At 43.1% G+C, this 18,630-nt stretch overlaps 2 protein-coding genes across 2 annotated transcripts; both read right to left on the reverse strand.

Moving 5' to 3' along the window:
• Window positions 1-616: 616 nt before the first annotated feature.
• LOC147865399 (stromal cell-derived factor 2-like protein) lies at window positions 617-4,991 on the reverse strand. Its single transcript, XM_087318198.1, has 6 exons — window positions 4,587-4,991; window positions 3,630-3,770; window positions 2,828-2,968; window positions 1,177-1,226; window positions 963-1,092; window positions 617-879 (listed from the first exon to the last, which is right to left on the reverse strand). The coding sequence occupies exons 1-6, from the start codon at window positions 4,908-4,910 to the stop codon at window positions 790-792; spliced, it is 876 nt and encodes a 291-aa protein (XP_087174324.1). The 5' UTR covers window positions 4,911-4,991; the 3' UTR covers window positions 617-789.
• A 3,615-nt stretch (window positions 4,992-8,606) lies between these two features.
• Window positions 8,607-11,630, reverse strand: LOC147865400 (putative aldo-keto reductase 2). Its single transcript, XM_087318197.1, has 5 exons — window positions 11,346-11,630; window positions 10,271-10,468; window positions 9,751-9,923; window positions 9,279-9,381; window positions 8,607-9,171 (listed from the first exon to the last, which is right to left on the reverse strand). Exons 1-5 carry the CDS (start codon window positions 11,583-11,585, stop codon window positions 8,824-8,826), a joined length of 1,062 nt encoding a protein of 353 aa, XP_087174323.1. The 5' UTR covers window positions 11,586-11,630; the 3' UTR covers window positions 8,607-8,823.
• Between the last annotated feature and the right edge of the window lie 7,000 nt (window positions 11,631-18,630).

Genomic DNA, 18,630 nt, shown 5'->3' on the forward strand with positions numbered 1-18,630 from the left:
GTTCTTTACATTTGGAAGTTCTTGGTAGACGTAATCAAAACCAGTCTCAAAAGCTTCTGCCATTGTCAAAATAGTGAGTTTAGTATTATTGGTCATTGATGACAACAGTATATGCTATCATGAATATTCTTGGACTTGTGATTGGTATAGTGATCTGATAGATCATCGATACTAATCATGGAGTTTTGCTTTGGAAATTATTGGTAGACATTGCTATGTGAACATTCAAATCAATGTCTCCAATGATTTTCAGCCAAAGTAGTTTGCTTGCAATTACCACTTTAACCTTTAGTGACATTGATGATGACAGATGCTTCACGTTGGAGTGACGTTGTTGACATGGATACAACCCTTTACCATTTTATAAGAGCTTAAGATCCAATGCACAGAAACACTATATATGCCACAGTTTAATCGAAGTGGGCAAGTGCACTTATTGAAGAAATGATAAAAGAATTGTAATTGAGACTAAAAGTAAAGTTAAGTGAAGCTCTCTCAGATTATGTTTCCACACCTATACAAAGTTAGACAGCATCATATAGCAAGTCCGAAGCAATAATGTACATTTGTGCCACATAACAAAACCAAAGCAAGGTGAACATTTGTAAACAATGTATAACAGAAAAGAAAACTCATTTGATCTTTTGGAGGTGTTTTGTTTGTTTAATTTAATATCAGTGTAACAAATGAAGGGAGAATGTATCATGAGATTTCTCCTGAAAACATAGGGTATTTCTGTCTTTTGTCAGGGCAAAGAAGAAAAATCACTTTTTATATGTATATACATCACTACCTTGGGTTATATCGAGTTACAGGGAGATATACTCCCTCTGTGGCAATCCATATGGAATCAGCAGTTTTTTTCCTTACACTACATACCTGATTTGTCAAAAATCTTCAGTAAGACAATCAATCCATCTCATTTGTACAAACAAAATACTATTCTAGGTCTTAGGCTATACCTCTTGTTGACCACCAGCAATACGGGAATACTTCTTATCATGGCTGTGGAGATAGCCTCCTGTTTCAACATGTTGTATTCTGAATTTCTGGTCCTTCATCCATACTTTACCACTTCCTTCTATTTCCAGCCTGCCAAAACAGTGTGGAACATACCCATTTTAATATAGAGTTAATCCCCTCGAAGATTCTATTGGAGTGCACTTCAACACTTACATCCAAAGATCTCCAGAATCACTTTCCTGTGGCGCACCAAAGCAGCTAACCTGCAAGGGAAAGCGCATTACATGAATAGATAAAACAAGTCAAGCAAAACTACCAAGAGAATGAGAATGTACATACATCTACATATGTTTGCAAAAGGCTATATGACATCTGAGATAGAACATACAACCATATGCTGATACATGATACAAATGTCAGGCTAAAGAAAATAGTCGTAAGAACCAGAATTGAGGCATATATCTTGTAGTATTCAGATGGTGAAACATCTCAAAAGGAGAATAAAAATCAAGAGTGGCAAATGCCATGTGCATGGAACCTTCCACAGGATTTTGTGAAAACAAGAGTGACGGTTATAAGAACAAGCATGGAGGATAAACAGTACAAGTCAAGTTATAACACATCAATCATGGAGCTCAAAATGCAATTCAGAACACCAATATTCAATGCACATGACACTGACACAAATATGTTCTTGCACAGTTCAATTAGATACAGGAGACATGTAGGGAGCAGAGGAATGCCCAGCTTACAAATTAACTAATTAAGGTTTAGATATGACAAGCGCATATCCACAGCAGTAAATCTGATTCCCTGGTAGCATCTAGTCCAACAAGAATCAAGATCTTTTGATTCCCAAGACCTGTGAGCTCCACGAGGTGACAAACTCTTCTCCATAACTCTAATACCATGTTAACATAATAAGGCTCACTTCGAGGGAACAGGATATACGTGGCATAGAGAAAACAAATGAACAGAGAGACAGTTTCAAATAGAGATTTGTTTAGGAGAAGCAAAGACTACAAACAGTTAAGTGTTTGAGAGTTCATATCAGCCTACTACAACCACCTATCGAGTATGTGCTCCATCTAAGCAACAATCTTGAACTCCCACAGTCATACGCCTTTCCTATGGTCTCTTTTGTGGACCTCACACTTGATACTTGTCTTCTTTATTGCCTGATGCAGACGATTTCTGCCAGTTGTTGATTTGTTATTGTGCCAGATTAACACACTGACCCAAGATTAGATGTTGCCCAAGTCTATGCAACTTATATACCAATTTTCAGGCTGATGGATCTTGCGTCCCCATCAATATGTAGATGGTAATTTTATACAGGGTTCTCAAATTAATCTCCTAGTCCCATTTTTTGCACAGTTGGATGTTTCTATACTATCCAATTGTATAAACTAGGTTAATATAGTATATATTTCATTGCTACATAAAATTGTAGTATCTTTTCAGTCTAAATCAATATAACACGAACCCAGCCACCCTTATTAAGTTTATGAGACATGGATAAACATTTAGATTTTTAAAACAATGGAAATTAATTATGAAAAAGAAAGAAAAATAACTAAAAAAACGAAAAACAGAAACATGAAACCATAGAATTTCCAGATTCAATATACTTGACACTAAAAAACTGCAAATGTATAAAGAGAACTGCAAGTCATTTCAAATGATGGTAAGTAAAAGACAAAAGGAAAATGAACAATAAAACAGAAAATGCAATAATGCAAATTTTTACTTCAACATACATTTGAGGCTAAAAACTGTAAATATATAAAGAAACAAGTTGCAAACAAAGTTGTTTCAAATAAAGGAATGAAAATCATCTACAAATGATCAAAGTGTTACGAACCTCCAAATTTCCGCTAATTGGGGATGGATGCAAATGACTATGTAACCACTTGCGCGTGCGCATATGTTGTAGCCTAATAATTGCTCCATGAGGGATAGACTCACCTTGAAGGAAGATTGAATCTTTTGGTTCTTTTACAACCTAAGAAGAACCAAGTAGATACATCTCTCTTTTTCTTTTTTCTTACAAGAAGAATTGCATTAAGTGTACATAAAGTTCAACAAAATTGCTAGCAGCCTAAACGTTATAAGTACTATAACAAGAAGCAAAAAACAAACTAGAAAGAGCCTAAGATTTTTCTCTGTCTTTGTCTGCTTTTATCTTTACAGATTTCACAATTGAAGAATACCCTTTCATTTGAAAGATACTTCGCATATAATAAGAAGTTCTATGTACTTCAAGTAATCATGTTGACTGTGGGACCTGTACTCAGCATGCAATACAAAACCCTCTTGGGAAATTATAAGCCCTTGATCTCTCCCTACTACATTTTAAACTTTCATGACATTTTCCTATGCAAAATAAACGCTCAGATCTCGTATATACAGACTTCGTATGTATCTCTCACCTGAGTACATCATTATATCATGGATCACATTGAACTTCAAAATAAAAAAAGATAAGATCCAAGGTCTAAGTGCATATGGTTTGTCCTCTGTGGCTTTATACATACACATATTTATCTGCGTGCATGAATATTTTTGGTCACATATAAATTATGTTGTTATAGCATACGGCAATTTTATTGTTCACATCAGGAGTTCCCTAAAGTAATAACAGAGAATAGGATTGATTGAGTTACCCAGTAACTATTCGAATCCTCTACTCCGCCAAAACCTGTAACAGATTGCTGTCCACTACCCGATCCATAAGGTATGTTGTGAGAATGTAACCGATACTTTGTCCTCTCGTGCATAAGCTTTACAACACTTCCATAAGTCACCTAAAAAAAGGGAACTCAAGACAAAAGGGAAATTAGTTCAATCTTCCATAAGTCCTCTACACACAGAAAATCATGTTCCACTTTTCTTATTCCCCTGAGGATGGAACTGAAAAAACTAACTCAATCTACTAAATATGGAACCATGTGGTTCAGGATCTTCTTCTTTCCATAAAGGAAAACCAGTTGAATGTTTTTAGTTCAATCTAGTGAATATGCACAAACATACGGTTTTGGATTTTCTACTCTGTCTTTTTCTGTGTACAACAAGAAAATTAAGTCAATACACTACGTGACAAACCAAAGGCATTGGATCTTCTTCCATATGTTCAGTAAAGTAGTCCACATCTAATAAATATGAAAAGAAAGAGTTTTGATTGTTTTTCTCTTCTTGTTCAAATGGAATTTGGATCTTCTAAATACACAAAAATAAGGTTTAGGATCTTCTCCTCCTTGTTGGTTAGTGCAAAATTTCAGTTCAACCCACTAAATACAAAAACATATAGTTTTGGATATTCTTCTGTTTAGTTCAAATTTCAGCTCAATTCATTAAATACAAAAAAACAAGGGGTTACAGCTCCTCTTCTTCTTTTTAATTTTCTGCCTCTTCTTCCTTCTTCTAACATAAAAGAATTACAAGGGGAACATGAGGTCCTATATCATCATCATTTCTTCTTCTTCTTCTGCGTAAGCAAACGGAAATTTAGTTTTATACCTACACCAGCTGCCTTTTCTCCTCTTTAAGTCAAATACTTTGTACAATGTATTAAACAGAAATAGAAAGGTTTTTGGATCACCATCACTCCTCCTTGTTCTTACCTCGTTTGAATCAGGTGATGGAGCTGTGTCTTCTGACGATCTGCGCACCTGAAAGGGACCTGCCAATAGAACAGCTATGGAGACGCATGCGAAGATAAAAAGGGGAGCAAGAAGCCAGTGAATGAAGCTCTGTCTGCTATCCTTCTTCTTCTTATTCTCCCCCTTATTCTTCTGGAGGTAAGGAACTTTCTCCCTACTCTTCTGAAGAGAAGGATTGTTGTTCTTATAATACTGCAGAGAGGGGTTCGCCCGGAGAGAAGGAGAAGAGGAAGACGAAGACGAAGAAGAAGAAGAAGAAGAAGAAGAGAAGGTGGATTCTCCCATCTGAGAAGGAGAGCTTTGGCAGCGTCGCCAGGGGCAGCTTCTCGCTCACGCCATCGCCATGGCCAGCAGCATTCCTTCCCTTCTTTTTCTTCTTCTTCTGTTTATGGTCCTCACTCGTCCTTCTACGGGGCAAAAACACATGTCTGCATCATCCCACCAATGAGATGGGGGCACGTCAGGGGGGGGAAGCCACGTGTCTTCGTTTCATTGGCGGCTCCGGCTGGGTTGGCGACGACACAAAAAGAAAAACCACGAGAGAGAGAGAGAGAGAGAGAGAGAAAACACACACACACACACACACACACACACACACACTCTCTCTCTCTCTTCTTACCACATCAGGACGTGGGGCGGGGCGGCTGGACCCGGGTTCCGGGTCCTGGGCTGAGGGTGACTTTTGGGCGGGTGGCCAAGCCACCGGGGGGGTGGGAGAGGAGGAGGAGCATCCAGGAACCCCACTCTTACCGTACTCCTATTTCACCCGCCTCACCACATCCACTTGTGATTTTGATGAGACGACAAATGATCCGCTCTGCTAGACACACCGCCCATGTTCGCTCACATCTCTTCTCACATTCACGTACAAGAGGAGATTCCCATGCATTCCTTCTTCTTCTTTTATTGGGCGCTTCTTCGGGCTTGGAAGAATAACTAAATCTTTGAACATCCTATCATCATTTCACATGCACCCGTGGCACATTTGCATTTTTCTTGCGTCTCTCTTTTATGTTTTGATATAATTCCTTTCTCAATAGAAAAACCAATTGAAACAAATATATGATGTCTTTGCCCCCTTAGAGGTGTTTCTATTGGTGGCACATCCCTTGGGACACATAAAAGATTATGCTTCCTAGTACCTACAATGAATTGGTCTTTGGAAATGTGCTACATGTGATTAAAATGTAATGGCTTGTTGCCTTCCTCCATGGAAGTGTGAAAGGAGCATATTGTATACAACTTGCTTATGGTTGTCGGCCCCTCGTCGAACTAGAATGGGATCTAGGGGATTTTAGGTGGAAACATGATCATGGCAGATTTTGCCATTTCTTCGACTACAACACTAAACTGGGCCAGACTTTTCAATTGCAGCTAGACGGTCCCTTAGGCAATGGCTGGTGTAGATTGGGCATCCCTGACGAGGTGCTCATTACCTTTTGGAAGGGTCTTTGGTGTCTCCACATGCCGGAAAAGATAAAGTTTTTTTGGTGACAAATTGGTCATAATGTGGTTCCCGTTGGCTAATGGCTAGGTAAACGTGGCGACTCGTTAGGCTGCCCACTTTGTCATTCACCTATTGAGACTTTGAGGCATTGTTTGTGGGATTGCCCTCAAGCTCAAAAGGTATGGGATAGAGTGACTCGCCTCCTTGCGGCATGTGAAGTGGAAGGAACAACATCGTGGAGTGTTGCGGCATGGCTTGATCACTCCGTTGATAGGTGGACGGATACCCTCAATGCGCATAGTTGGTGCTACGTATGCATGAGAGGCTAAATCGCCAAGATTCGATTTGAGAGAGGCTTGCAGTCTGCATCCCCTAGGTTCCCGAACATTTGGATGTTGATCGTAGGCTTTCACCCTATGGTATGTATGGAAAGCGCATTGCCTAAAGGTCTTTCAGGATCTGGTGTGGCCCCTGGAGGAAGTGATAATGGACATATGGTTTGCGTTGATCAGATGCTTACAAGGGCAATTGGACGAGGTTTGCAACCATTCCAATGACATGGTTACTGCCCGTTTTCGCTTTTGGCAGAAATGGCGGAACACGCCTATGGTGACACAAGGAGGAAGTGGCCCGATGTGGAACTACTAACCCCCACACTGGCTGTTTTTGGCTCATTTACCACCCTCCCTTCACTATCGACCCCAGGAGGTGTCTCGTACTAGCCATCACTAAAGGGCACCATTTTTAGCTATAGGTAGTTACATTAAGTAGTCAATCCAAAAGGCGATGTAACTAGTCTCATTTTCTTGAACCTGATCAGAGGGAGATTCCCCGTTCTATGTATAAGCCTCCTTGTACAATCTCTTTGTAATAATCCTTCCTAACTAATGGGAAAGTAGCTTCATTTTGGAAAAAGAAAAAAAATGATGGCAAGGCTAATATAATATAGATGAGGGAGTAAACCATAGTATGTGCTCATCTTCAAACATGACCTTTACTAGCTATTTTGTTTCAGAATTAAAATTTGCACTTTCATGATGTGGGTATGATATCAATAGAAATGTCTATCTTTGCAATCTTTGATGCACAAACCCTGTCATGCTAGCAAACCTCAACAAACCATGTCATTAAATCTTACTCAAGTTACAATCCGCGATTGATAGTTTCATGACATGAAACAATTTGATGATATTTTCAACGGTAGCTTATAACATCATAAGACGAAGGAAAACATGTAAAAAATTCTACGAAAAAGTAAATTTCTACTAGCCTTTAACTTTAAGATATGCTGCAAGAGGTATCAACCATTGCCTCCCTAGAAGAGAGAATGATCAAAGATAATGAAGCTAGACGTAGCTAACCAAGTATGTGATTCTTTATCTCATGGCAGTCCATTGTCACCATTGACTCATTACTAAAAAAGACAATTGCATTATTGTTAATTATTAAGCTATTGCAGCTCATGCGCAATGTTGCATGAGTAGCATGGACAAAACATGTTACATGAAATTAAAACATTAATGACAAACATATCTAACCACTTGCCTTAACCCAATCAATAATGTGACATCTATCTATTGAATATAAGATGTATGTCTTATACACGCCAGAGACACGCTCTCTCTCTCTCTCTCTCTCTCTCTCTATTACGCTCTGTACAACAGTTGCACCAACAACTATATACAATACTAATGACCAACAACAATAATACACACTTTGTTTGCCCTAGGTCATATTTATACTAATATGATTTTAGGACTATTTACAGATATAGCCCCAATGGGCTCTCAAAAACATATTTCCATATATGTCCCTTCATTCGGTGAGAGGTTCTCACTGGGCCTGCATCATCCGGTTCTCACCGGGTCTTCCTTGCTGGGTACTCATCATCTGGTTCTCACCGGGTCTTCCTTGCCGGATACTCATCATCCGGTTCTCACCGGTTCTTCTTTGCCGGGTAATCATATCCCATCCGGAGGGACCGAAATCCTAACAAGATGTATGTCTTATACACGCATAATGCAAATGTGACTAACTACCTTCTTGGATGTTGAGAAGATCATTAAGAGGGCATTCATTGTTTCAAATAATTCATAAACATGACATGCCATTTCATCTTATATTTTAACTAAAAGAGAACCCATATTCCTTGTTTAAACATCCTACCAAGAGGCCTTAATTATCACAAACATGTAAACCATTAACAACCTTACACATTAGAAATTTTACAATTTTTTTTGTCACAATCTAATATAATAGTTAACATGTATTCATTTATTCAATAAGCAACTGGCCAAAAGGAAATCCATCAAGATGAAGCTTTGTGCATTGGAGCTCATGTCAATGACTTCTTTATTGTCGGGATGGAAATAGCATAATTTTGGTGTCAATGACACTTGATTTTCAAATCCATCACTCTCTTTTACTCTATTATACTCTTTAACATACAACCCTATCAAATGTTGGTAACTTGTCATTTAAAAGTTTTTTTTCCTTATTATTGAGCGAATGAGAAGAAAACTTGGCACGGAATAGTAGACAAATTTTAACCAAAATATTTAACCAACAGCATACATAGAGGGGTTGGTGACTCGAGAGACATGAACTAAGTCCAAATTCTATCTAAGCCAAAACCATCATTCATACGATGAAAGTTCAAAACTACATTTGCCAAAATGTTGGATTCTCCATGGGAAAGAAGTATTATTATTTGGAAAACATAACTATAGATATATTTTCTTGTTTGTAAAGTTATGAAGCACCATTCCAAGAAGATAAGGGAGGTGTCTCGGAATTGAAGAAGGTCCACGCATTCATATCGGGATATCTATTTCCAGCAACATTATCAAATTCAAAAAGAGCCTCGAGCTCGGCCATGTCTTCTTTGTTAAGCTTGACTTGGAGCGCACCCAGATTCTCGTCAAAGTTCTTCAACTTGGTGGTACCAGGGATAGGTACCACATCCTTGCCTTGATGGTGGACCCACGCCAGAGCAAGTTGACCTGGAGTACAACCTTTTCTTGATGCAATCTTGTGCAATTGGATGAATAGCTCTTCATTCTTGTCGAGATTATCTCCTTTGAACCTTGGTTGCGCAGTCTTTTCCATATATACATACATACATACACATCACAAACTGGCACTTTAGAACAGTGTACAGATAGGACTATGCAAATAATATCTCAATGAAATCTACAAAGACCAACCTTCCGGAAATCTGTCTCGTGGAGACCTTCTAGAACCTTTGATCCAACTGAAAAGAAGCCTCGACCTAATGGACTATAAGCCACTATGCCGATTCCCAACTCTCTGTGATGAACATAAGAGTATCTCTGGTCAAATAGGATCCCAAAAGTTTGGCAAAGTTCTGAGAAAGTGGCCTAGTGGTTAAAGCTATTGGGGGTTCAAGTTCCTTCTCCCCATGCTTGACCACGAAAATAACATAATTTACAATGCCAATTGCAGTATGTGAAAACATTGCATATATGAGACTCTAGGCTTAGAAGGCCCTAACAAAATATTGTGAGTATTGCTGAAATGGAGTAATTCAAATACATAAGCAAGATAAAGTTTGTACTTGTGCAACAATAAAGTTATCGGGTTCAAGCCTTGAGTAATCAAATATGAATAAGCTATATATATATATATATATATATCAGCTATAAAATAGCCAACTACCTGCAAGTTGGTATGATGTCTTTCTCGATGTCACGTGACCACAATGACCACTCGAGTTGAACAGCGGTAATGGGATGGACTGCATGAGCTCTTCTTATGGTTGATGCAGAAGCCTCGGAAAGGCCAAGATACTTAACTTTACCTTCCTCTACCAGCTTCTTCATTTCCCCAACCTACTCCATCCATACACAATATGGAAATTCAGGCATACATTGGTGGATATACACAAGATCTATATGTGTATACAATATATTGAAACCATACATAGATGTTGGACACAATTACGATGTCTATCTATGCATTACAATTCATACATAGATGTTGGATACATATTATGATGTATACATGATCCAACAGGTATTTGATGAATATCACAATGACTATGCATGTATTACAATATTGAAATCATAAATCAATATTGGATATACACACAATATATATCCATCTATTTTTAGTTAAAACGTAGATAGATACTATGTACATAATGCACGTAGATAAATACACAGATAAAATTCATTACCGTGACTTCTATAGGGACCCTTGTGTCAACTCGATGCTGATAATAGAGATCAATGTAATCCACATCGAGCCTTTTCAGGCTTGCTTCGAATGCTGACCGGACATATGCAGGATCTCCTCGAAATGAACGTTGCCCATTTTCATAGCATATACCAAACTTGGTTGCAAGCTGCACCTTATCTCTTCTTCCTTTCAAAGCCTAAAAAATAGAGGTGAAAAAAGGGACATAAAAAATGGAGAACTGTGATTACAGGGGTTATCAAATCAATTCACACTATAGGAAAAACTTGAAATCCTACAAATTATTATGTACATTTGAGTGGATTCAAACCCTTCTTATGAAAAGGCAGTATCCAAAACCCAAGAAATAATCCAGATATAACAATGTGAGTTAATGGACTTGGCAGTGAATTCAAAGCCAAATTCAAATACAATGGAAAGATTCGATGGACTCATAGGAGTAGATTCAAACCCTAATTCAAATAAAATGAAAAGACTTGAAGGACTCGTGGTAGTACATAAGAATTCAAACCACCCTCCTCAAAATGTTGAATGGGGGATGCTCAATACATTACAAATTTAAGAACATACCTGTGAATTCAGATCCTTCTTCTTAAAGGGGTCAAAGGGCATGCTCCATACATTAGAGAATATACGTAGCAAACATGCATTGCACAAAATCAAAAGTAAAAAGACCCTTTGCGAGCTTAGTAATCACAAAGAAGCATATAATAGAGAATATACATAATAGTAACAACTAAAAAGTGAATCAAGACCCTAAACCCTATTTGGCCATGTTGCATAATAAAATATCTTCAGATATTAAGAGCTGAATCATCATAAGAGGTTGTCTGCAGAAGCATAATTAACATGTTGTGTACCCAAATTAGTTAAGAAATTTGATATGATCTCACATGTTACATAATCAAAATACTTGGAAAAATACAGAATCCACTTCTTTTTATAGAAATGAATCTCATGTGAAGGTGTCAACCAGAGCATACTGCACATGATTACATTGCCATCAAACATTCCAAACCAAAAAATTCTTAGAAACAGAGATGTTTAAGACTAACCTTTCCAAGTAAGATTTCATTGAGAAAAGGTCCATATACATCAGAGGTATCAAGAAAAGTGATGCCTGAGTCGATAGCATGGTGGATGAGTTGAATCATCTCCTCTTCATTCTTTGGGGGGCCATAGACACCCGACATACCCATGCATCCCAAACCCTGGGAAGAAACTTCAAATCCTTGTGAACCAAGCTTCACCATTGGAACCACTGAAGAAGCAGCAGCAGAAGAAGAAAAAGCCATAGCTAGACCTTTGGAAGTTCTCTCTGCTACTAGAGGAAGCAGGGCAGAGTATGTTTCCTCCAAAATACTGTCTTTGTATGTAGATATGGCAATCCTGATGTTTTTGTTGGGCGATTTGTTATTATTATTATATAGATATATTCACGTGATGCCTCGTTGTTTTGGGCATTCATGTTGGCGTGAAGCTTGCTTGACACGGTACAGTCAGTACTCAGTCTCTCTTCAAGCCTTGACATGGTCTTCATTCTCTCATGGAAATTGGAATGAATGACCCCATGGCAGAGCAGGGCTTCCTTGAGTCCATAGATGTATGTCTCTCTTTGCTAATGCATACCTTCTCTTTCCATGACCCACTTGGACACTCCCATTTTGTTAAGCCGGTCATTTCGTTATGACCCAGCGATGATGATCCATAGGCCGTTCGCACTACTGAACACGTCAATATTGTCTTCGTTCGTTTCCATTCCCGATGATCATCGAGCCATTGATTTGCCTTCGCTTCCTCTCGTGTTTAATGATGGTAAGCCAGGCCAGCGCATGGCTTCCTTGAGATCACACTCCATAGATGTATGCCTTTGTTTGCTATGCATACATTCTCCTTTCATATCTTTCATTGACCCACCTGGACAGTCCCATTTTGTTATGACCCGGCGGTGATGGATGGGGCATTCCCACTACTGAACACGCCAATATTGTCTTCGCTCGTTTCCATTTCCGATCATGATCGTTGAGCCATCGATTTGCCTTCGCTTCCTCTCGTGTTTAATGTTTGATGACTTGATGATGCGATGCCATTCTCACTCCGGTTTCCTGGTTGATCACAAACTCATGAGTTAGTTAGCACTATTAACTTCTTTTTGTATTTTGTTGTCATGTGAGTCAATAGATTCTGTGACGGCTAAGCTAGTCCCAACATGAGAACCATGCATGTGTAGGAAGGTTTAGGCGTCAATGTATAGCTCCTACGTGTGAATCCACATGAAAAAAAAAGTTAGGGCATGAACGCCTCTCTTGCGTACCCTTGATCTCATTCTCTTGCTCAACAATTAAAATAAACAAGAGGAAAAAATGTGAGATAATAAGTCTGTAGAAGTAAATGTGTCGTGGGTTCTTGTCGGGCTGTCTACATTAATGTGAGGGGGTTAAAAGGAGGAGGAGACGGATTATTAACAATTTCAATGATCTTTTAGGGTTTGGCATTTTTGGGAGGAATATTATTCTTGAGCTTTTTCTTGGGAGTTTTGGGTAGAGGAGCTTGAATCATCTTTCTCACAATTTCTATTAGGGTTTTCTCCTTGTTGAGAGGGAGAGTGGATCTTGAACGATACAGGTTTGTTGACTCTTTGTGATTGTCGAAGCGCGAATTCATGGAGTGGGTTGAGAGCCCTAGGAAAGGGAGGGACACATCGGTGCTCCTCAAAGAGTTCAAAAAATGATTCGCTCGGCTCTCAGCGCTAGACCAGACCGTGCTCGATACGAGTCGGGTCCTACTATTCATTAAGTCGGTTGACACACTTGATCGAGAGAATGGGTTTCCTATTGGAGACGGATGAAGGACTCACGGCTGATTGGGCCGTGGTGAAAAGGGTTTGTAGTCGTTTCGACAAACGGCGTGAATGGAGTGACGTGGATCCGCTGGCAGCAGGCCCGATTGCGGGGAAAAGGCTAGAAGAACCGATTCTGGCTCGAACGGAAGAGACGCCAAGGTGGATCAAGTAAGGCGTGGTTCCGACTGACGTGATCAAGGGCCCATCCGGGGGCGTGGCTCTAGAGGAGCTAACGAGGATGGTGCGTGATCTCCAGGTTGCGCAAGCACGGAGAGATATGGGGTACAATCGCGTGACCAGAGGCCTCCGATCGACCAGCGGTGCATGTGGTGTGACGTTGTCGGCCACATCCAGAGGGACTATGCTGATTTCGCGGAGGCACTTAAGAGCAACGTGGTGTACGAAGTCATCACGCACTTCGGGATGATGGTTGGGTTGGATCAAACGACCGCAATAAGCACAAAGTACAAGACTGTGGGCCGGAAAGTGTGGCTAGTCGCGGCTCCCTTGCTAGAGGACAGTTGGGATTGAATAAGAGGGGTTGCGGCCGACCCAAGTTTATGGAGATCCGGCCGGCATAGGACATCGACGAGACGCTACAGGAGCTCAAGATTGGTGGGGGTGGCTTCCTATTGCCCGCGGAGGAAGACCGGTTTCGGAGAATGCTCAGAAGGCATGAGAAAGCCTTCGCATTCTCGTCGGGGGAGATTGGGTGTGTCAACCTGACAATTGTAGAACCGATGGTGATCTTCATGGTACCGCGAGCTCATATCCCGAAGTTGATGGAGTTGCTGAAACAGAAAGTGGAGATGGGCATCCCCGAACCAGTGGTTTACGGTGCCGAAGAAGAACGACACATTGTGATTCATCTAGGACCTACAGCCGGTCAACAAGGCGACCATTCGGAATGCAGGAATCGGGCCGATGATTGATGAGTTTGCGGAGGCCTTCGCCAGAAGGTAGATCTACTCGGTCGGTGATTTATACTCTGGGTACGACCAGTTCCAACTAGCCGTAGAGAGTAGGGATATCACGACGATGCGAACCCCTCTCGGCTTGGTTCAGATGTGCACCCTGTCGCATGGTGGGACTAACTCAGTGGCGCACATGGTGAATACAATGAACAAGACTCTGTGGGACTGCATCCTGGACATCACCATGCCGTTCTTGGACTACATCCTGATGAAGGGATGTCTAGAGGAAGCGAAGGATGAGTCGATCGGGCTGGACGGATGCCGGAAGTTTGTCGCGAACCACATCTCCGACTGCGAGAAGATATTGCAGAGGCTTGAGGGCGCTCGGCTTACCTTCTCCGGGGAGAAGTCGGCTTTCGAACAATCAGAGATCCTAGTAGTGGGGCACCTGTGCGGGTCATACGGCCGGAAACCATCTCCTGCGAAGGTAGGAGGTCGTCTCCGCGATGAAGGAGGAATGCAAGTTGGCCACGGAAGTCCGAAGATTCTTGGGAGCGTGCGCCTTCTACCACATTTGGATTCCGCACTACGCGCACATCGCCGAGCCGCTCTACGGGTTGCTGAAGAAGGGTCGTAGTTCGAGTGGGAAGAAGAACACGCGGAATCGGTTCGGAGACTAAACAAGGCGCTGATTGCGGCACCAAATCTCAAGAAAGCGGTCTATGGGAAGGACACCCGATTTACATGACGGTGTATACGAGTCCGACCGGAATCGGGTGGGTTGTCAATCACGACGATGAGGAGGGCACACGTTTCTCCATCTGGTTCGGCGCAAAGGTGCTAAGCGAGTGGCAACGAAGATACACGCAGGTTAAACACGAACTTTGGGGTATCATTTCGGCAATCAAGGCTGCTAAAGACTACTTTATCGGGACGGAAGTAATAATCAAGACAAATTGTTACCGGCCGGCAAGGAGTCCAAAATACGGAGTGAAGGAATTAATTAGATATGGTTGTAAATGAGCAAAGTGTGGACGGACGGACTGGAAACGGTATGCCGTTCCAGATCCGGACGGATCCCGAATAGGTGCGAGAGGCACCGTTTTGTACTACGGGCCGGAAACCTATTTAAAGGCCCGGACCCTATTGTAATGACAGCGGATAATTAGTAGAGCTTATGTTGTTTATACTTCTGTCTTGATTTCCGTTCTGTAATCACTGTTATATCTTACGCGTGTAATTAACCAAAGCAATCTAATAGTGTAACCTACGTAAGTCGGTGTAATCGTTGAATCTTAATCCTATGCCGTAATCACCCTTTGGTGAAGTGTCTCCGTGACACCTTGTGTTAGGCCTTGTCCGGCTAAGAGAATAACACAGTTTTGGCGACCACGATTCCTGCTTTCCTGCAGCGAACGACGGTAATGGATGACTAGACCAACGCACGACTTGGTTACAGACCGAGCTCGACGTCTCGCAGAACGGCAAAGACGGCGTGAGACTTTCCAGCAAGCAGCGCAGGAAATTCGCTCGGATCGTTCGTTCTCCAACGAGATCCGGAGAGTCGCGGAGGAATCTCTCCGGTTACGGCAAACTCGCGACCAGGACGACGGAAGCAGTCTGAGTAGTCTCCGGGAAACCGAACGACTCCTGGAGGCGCTGGCAAGCGGAGAAAACGAGGCAGAAGCCTTTTCAGCCTACGAATCGGATTCCGAAGGGGGATACAGCGTGCACACGAACTACCGGAGCAGCAACGATACCCCCGGCGGCCCGGAAGACGACGGGTCGGATACCGTGCCGACTCCAGAACCGGAACCGCTCAACCAGGGCAATCCGGAACCGCAAACGGAAGCCGTCAACCCACCAACACCGGAAGTGGAAGAAGCAAAGCCACCAACACCAATGAAAGAGCCGGCAAAGGTACCGGAAGAAGAGCCGGAAAACGAACCGGAAGTGGAACCGGAGAAAGAACCGGAAAAATATCAACAAACGCCACTAAACCGCGGCTTAATACTGGACGACGACATGCCGTTCCAATACTCAAAGTACCGCGATGATCCGGATGCGGAAGCGCATGTGGAGGACTTCGAGCAGACATGGGAAGCAAATCACACGTCCCAGCGAATGACACCGGAGGAAGAAGAACACTCGAAGATAGCGGAATTCGGAGTCACGTTGGAGGGACCAGCGACACGATGGCGGCGGTCGCAGGACCCGGCAACCATCACAACATTTGCAGAATTAAAAGCAAAATTCTTGCATTTTTTCCACAAGGAGGTCGACCAGACGACAATGGTGGGCTTGTTTTATACGATCCGGCAGGAGGCAGGGGAAAGCATCCCCCAATTCGTCATCCGTTTCCAACAAATGCATAGCCAGCTTGCCCGTGCACCCCCGGAGGAGGAATTACGGACGATATTTTTAAACGCACTCCGGGAACCGTTACGCACGGTGTGTACGGTGATCGACTTTCGAGGATGCACCATCGATCAGGTCATTGACCGGGTCAGAGAAATGGAAAAGACAAGCTCATGGCTTACGCTGGGAACACTGCAACGGGCGTTACCCACCGAGGAAGATCTCCGGTTCCGGCAGGCAATTCAATGCACAATCTGCTTGAATGCCGGACACTCGGCAGTAGAGTGCACCATGCGCACTCAGTGTGTGATTTGTCAATCCAAGAGTCATACAACGGACCGGTGCGAGTATAACCTGTTAAACCGACAAGCACCACCCGTCCGACGAATCGAGCCAAGAAGCAGCCAAGACGAAGAGGAAGATCGTTGGCAAAAAATGAACCGGTACCGACCGGCACAGGATGTCCGGTACGGAGACAGGCAAGAGAATGATGGCCTGTACGGGAATCAGCGTGATAACTACGACCGGTATGAGCGATCGGACCGTTATCGAGAGCCCAACAGGCGACACGAGCAATACGACAGAGACCATTCCCCTGGTTACCGAAGGCACCAGGAGGACTACGGCCGATTTTACGATCCACCACGACCGGACTACCGAAATAAACATAAGAATAATAAGAAACGTAATTTCAAGAAAGGTGGTCACCCTAGGGACCCGGAACATGGAACCCCAAGGAGCCAACCGGCACAGAACGCACCACTCGCTACGGGACCGACTCCGGCTACCAGCAATGCTGAATCCAGCAATACCCGTAAAGAGTACTGCTACTACTGCAGGCAGGAAGGCCACTACAGTAACCAGTGCCCGGTAAAGAGCTACGAGAAACGACCAGCAGTTAATATGGTGGTTCCGGAAGTGGCGGATTTACAGCAAGTAACCACACGGTCGAAAGGCATGGCCAAAGAATGGGAAACACAAGAGGCCATACGAAAACAGGCGACGGAATGGGTGAAGGAAGCCAATGAAAGAAACGTCGCGGACGCGGAACGGCAAAAGGCGAAGACCATAGGGAGTGCCGGCGGTAGCCACCCAGAAAACGAGACATGGCAAGCACTACAAGAATGTCAGATCACGTTACCACTAGGAAGACTCTTGCAGCTCGTGCCGCGATTCACAGAAGGACTAAAAACGGTCATGACAGACGGTATAGCTCCACCGGCACCAGTCCTTTTCTCGAATCCGGAGGAGGGACCGATGGTGGTGGACACTAGTAGTCCGGTGATCACAGCTATTGTCAAAGGGCACGAACTTCCCGGCACAGTAATCGATGGAGGTTCCGGAGTGAACGTAATAAGCCTTCGCACGTGTGATGCCTTGGGTATACATGAATGGGAGCCATGTCCGTTCTGGCTACGGATGGCGGATACGAGCTCTGTACGGCCGACGGGCTTAATACGGAAATTGGAAGTCACCATAGGAGGCCACACATTTCACATCTCGGCTGTAGTGCTGCAGCTACAGGCGCAGGGCGCGTACCCACTGCTGCTGGGCAGACCATGGTTGAAAACAGCACACATCAAGCAAAATTGGCGAAAAAATATGATTACCTTCCGGCGCGGAAAAGCCAAGGTCCGGGTACCGACACAACCACGGACGAGCAACGGTAAGGAATGGACACCGCTGTATGCGGAATGTGTGAACATGCTTGAAGGATTGGCGGACGACGAAGAAGCCCAGTACTTGGAGGAACATCCGAAGATCGTACCACTCTTCGAGATTGACGTAGCTGAAGCCGTAGCCGCATACTTGCCGCAGCGGGACGACACCGAAGCCGAACCAGACAAAGATGCGATTCGGGAATTACGGCAAGCACAGGAAGCGTTGGAACGGGAAATGGCCGTTTCCCAATGGGTAAAAGCATCCCAGCTCGACGAAGTGAACCTAGGAAGCAAAGACGAATCAAAGCCGGTACACATCGCCAAAGAAATGAAGTCGGAAGATAAAGCGGCGATGATCAAACTTCTCATGGAGTTTCGCGACGTATTCGCCTGGTCATACGAAGACATGCGAGGGCTGGACCCTCAATTATATCAGCATCAGATCCACTTAGGCAAGGACGCAAAACCAGTGGCGCAACGAAGATATCGAATGAACCCCAACTACGCCGCCAAAGTAAAAGAGGAAATCGACAAACTCCTAAGAGTGGGCTTCATCCGGCCGGTA

The sequence above is a fragment of the Azolla caroliniana genome, unplaced genomic scaffold (genome assembly GCF_043228905.1).
Source record: "Azolla caroliniana isolate FFs.n. ecotype wild unplaced genomic scaffold, voAzoCaro1.0.p SCAF_4, whole genome shotgun sequence".
NCBI lineage: Eukaryota > Viridiplantae > Streptophyta > Polypodiopsida > Salviniales > Salviniaceae > Azolla > Azolla caroliniana.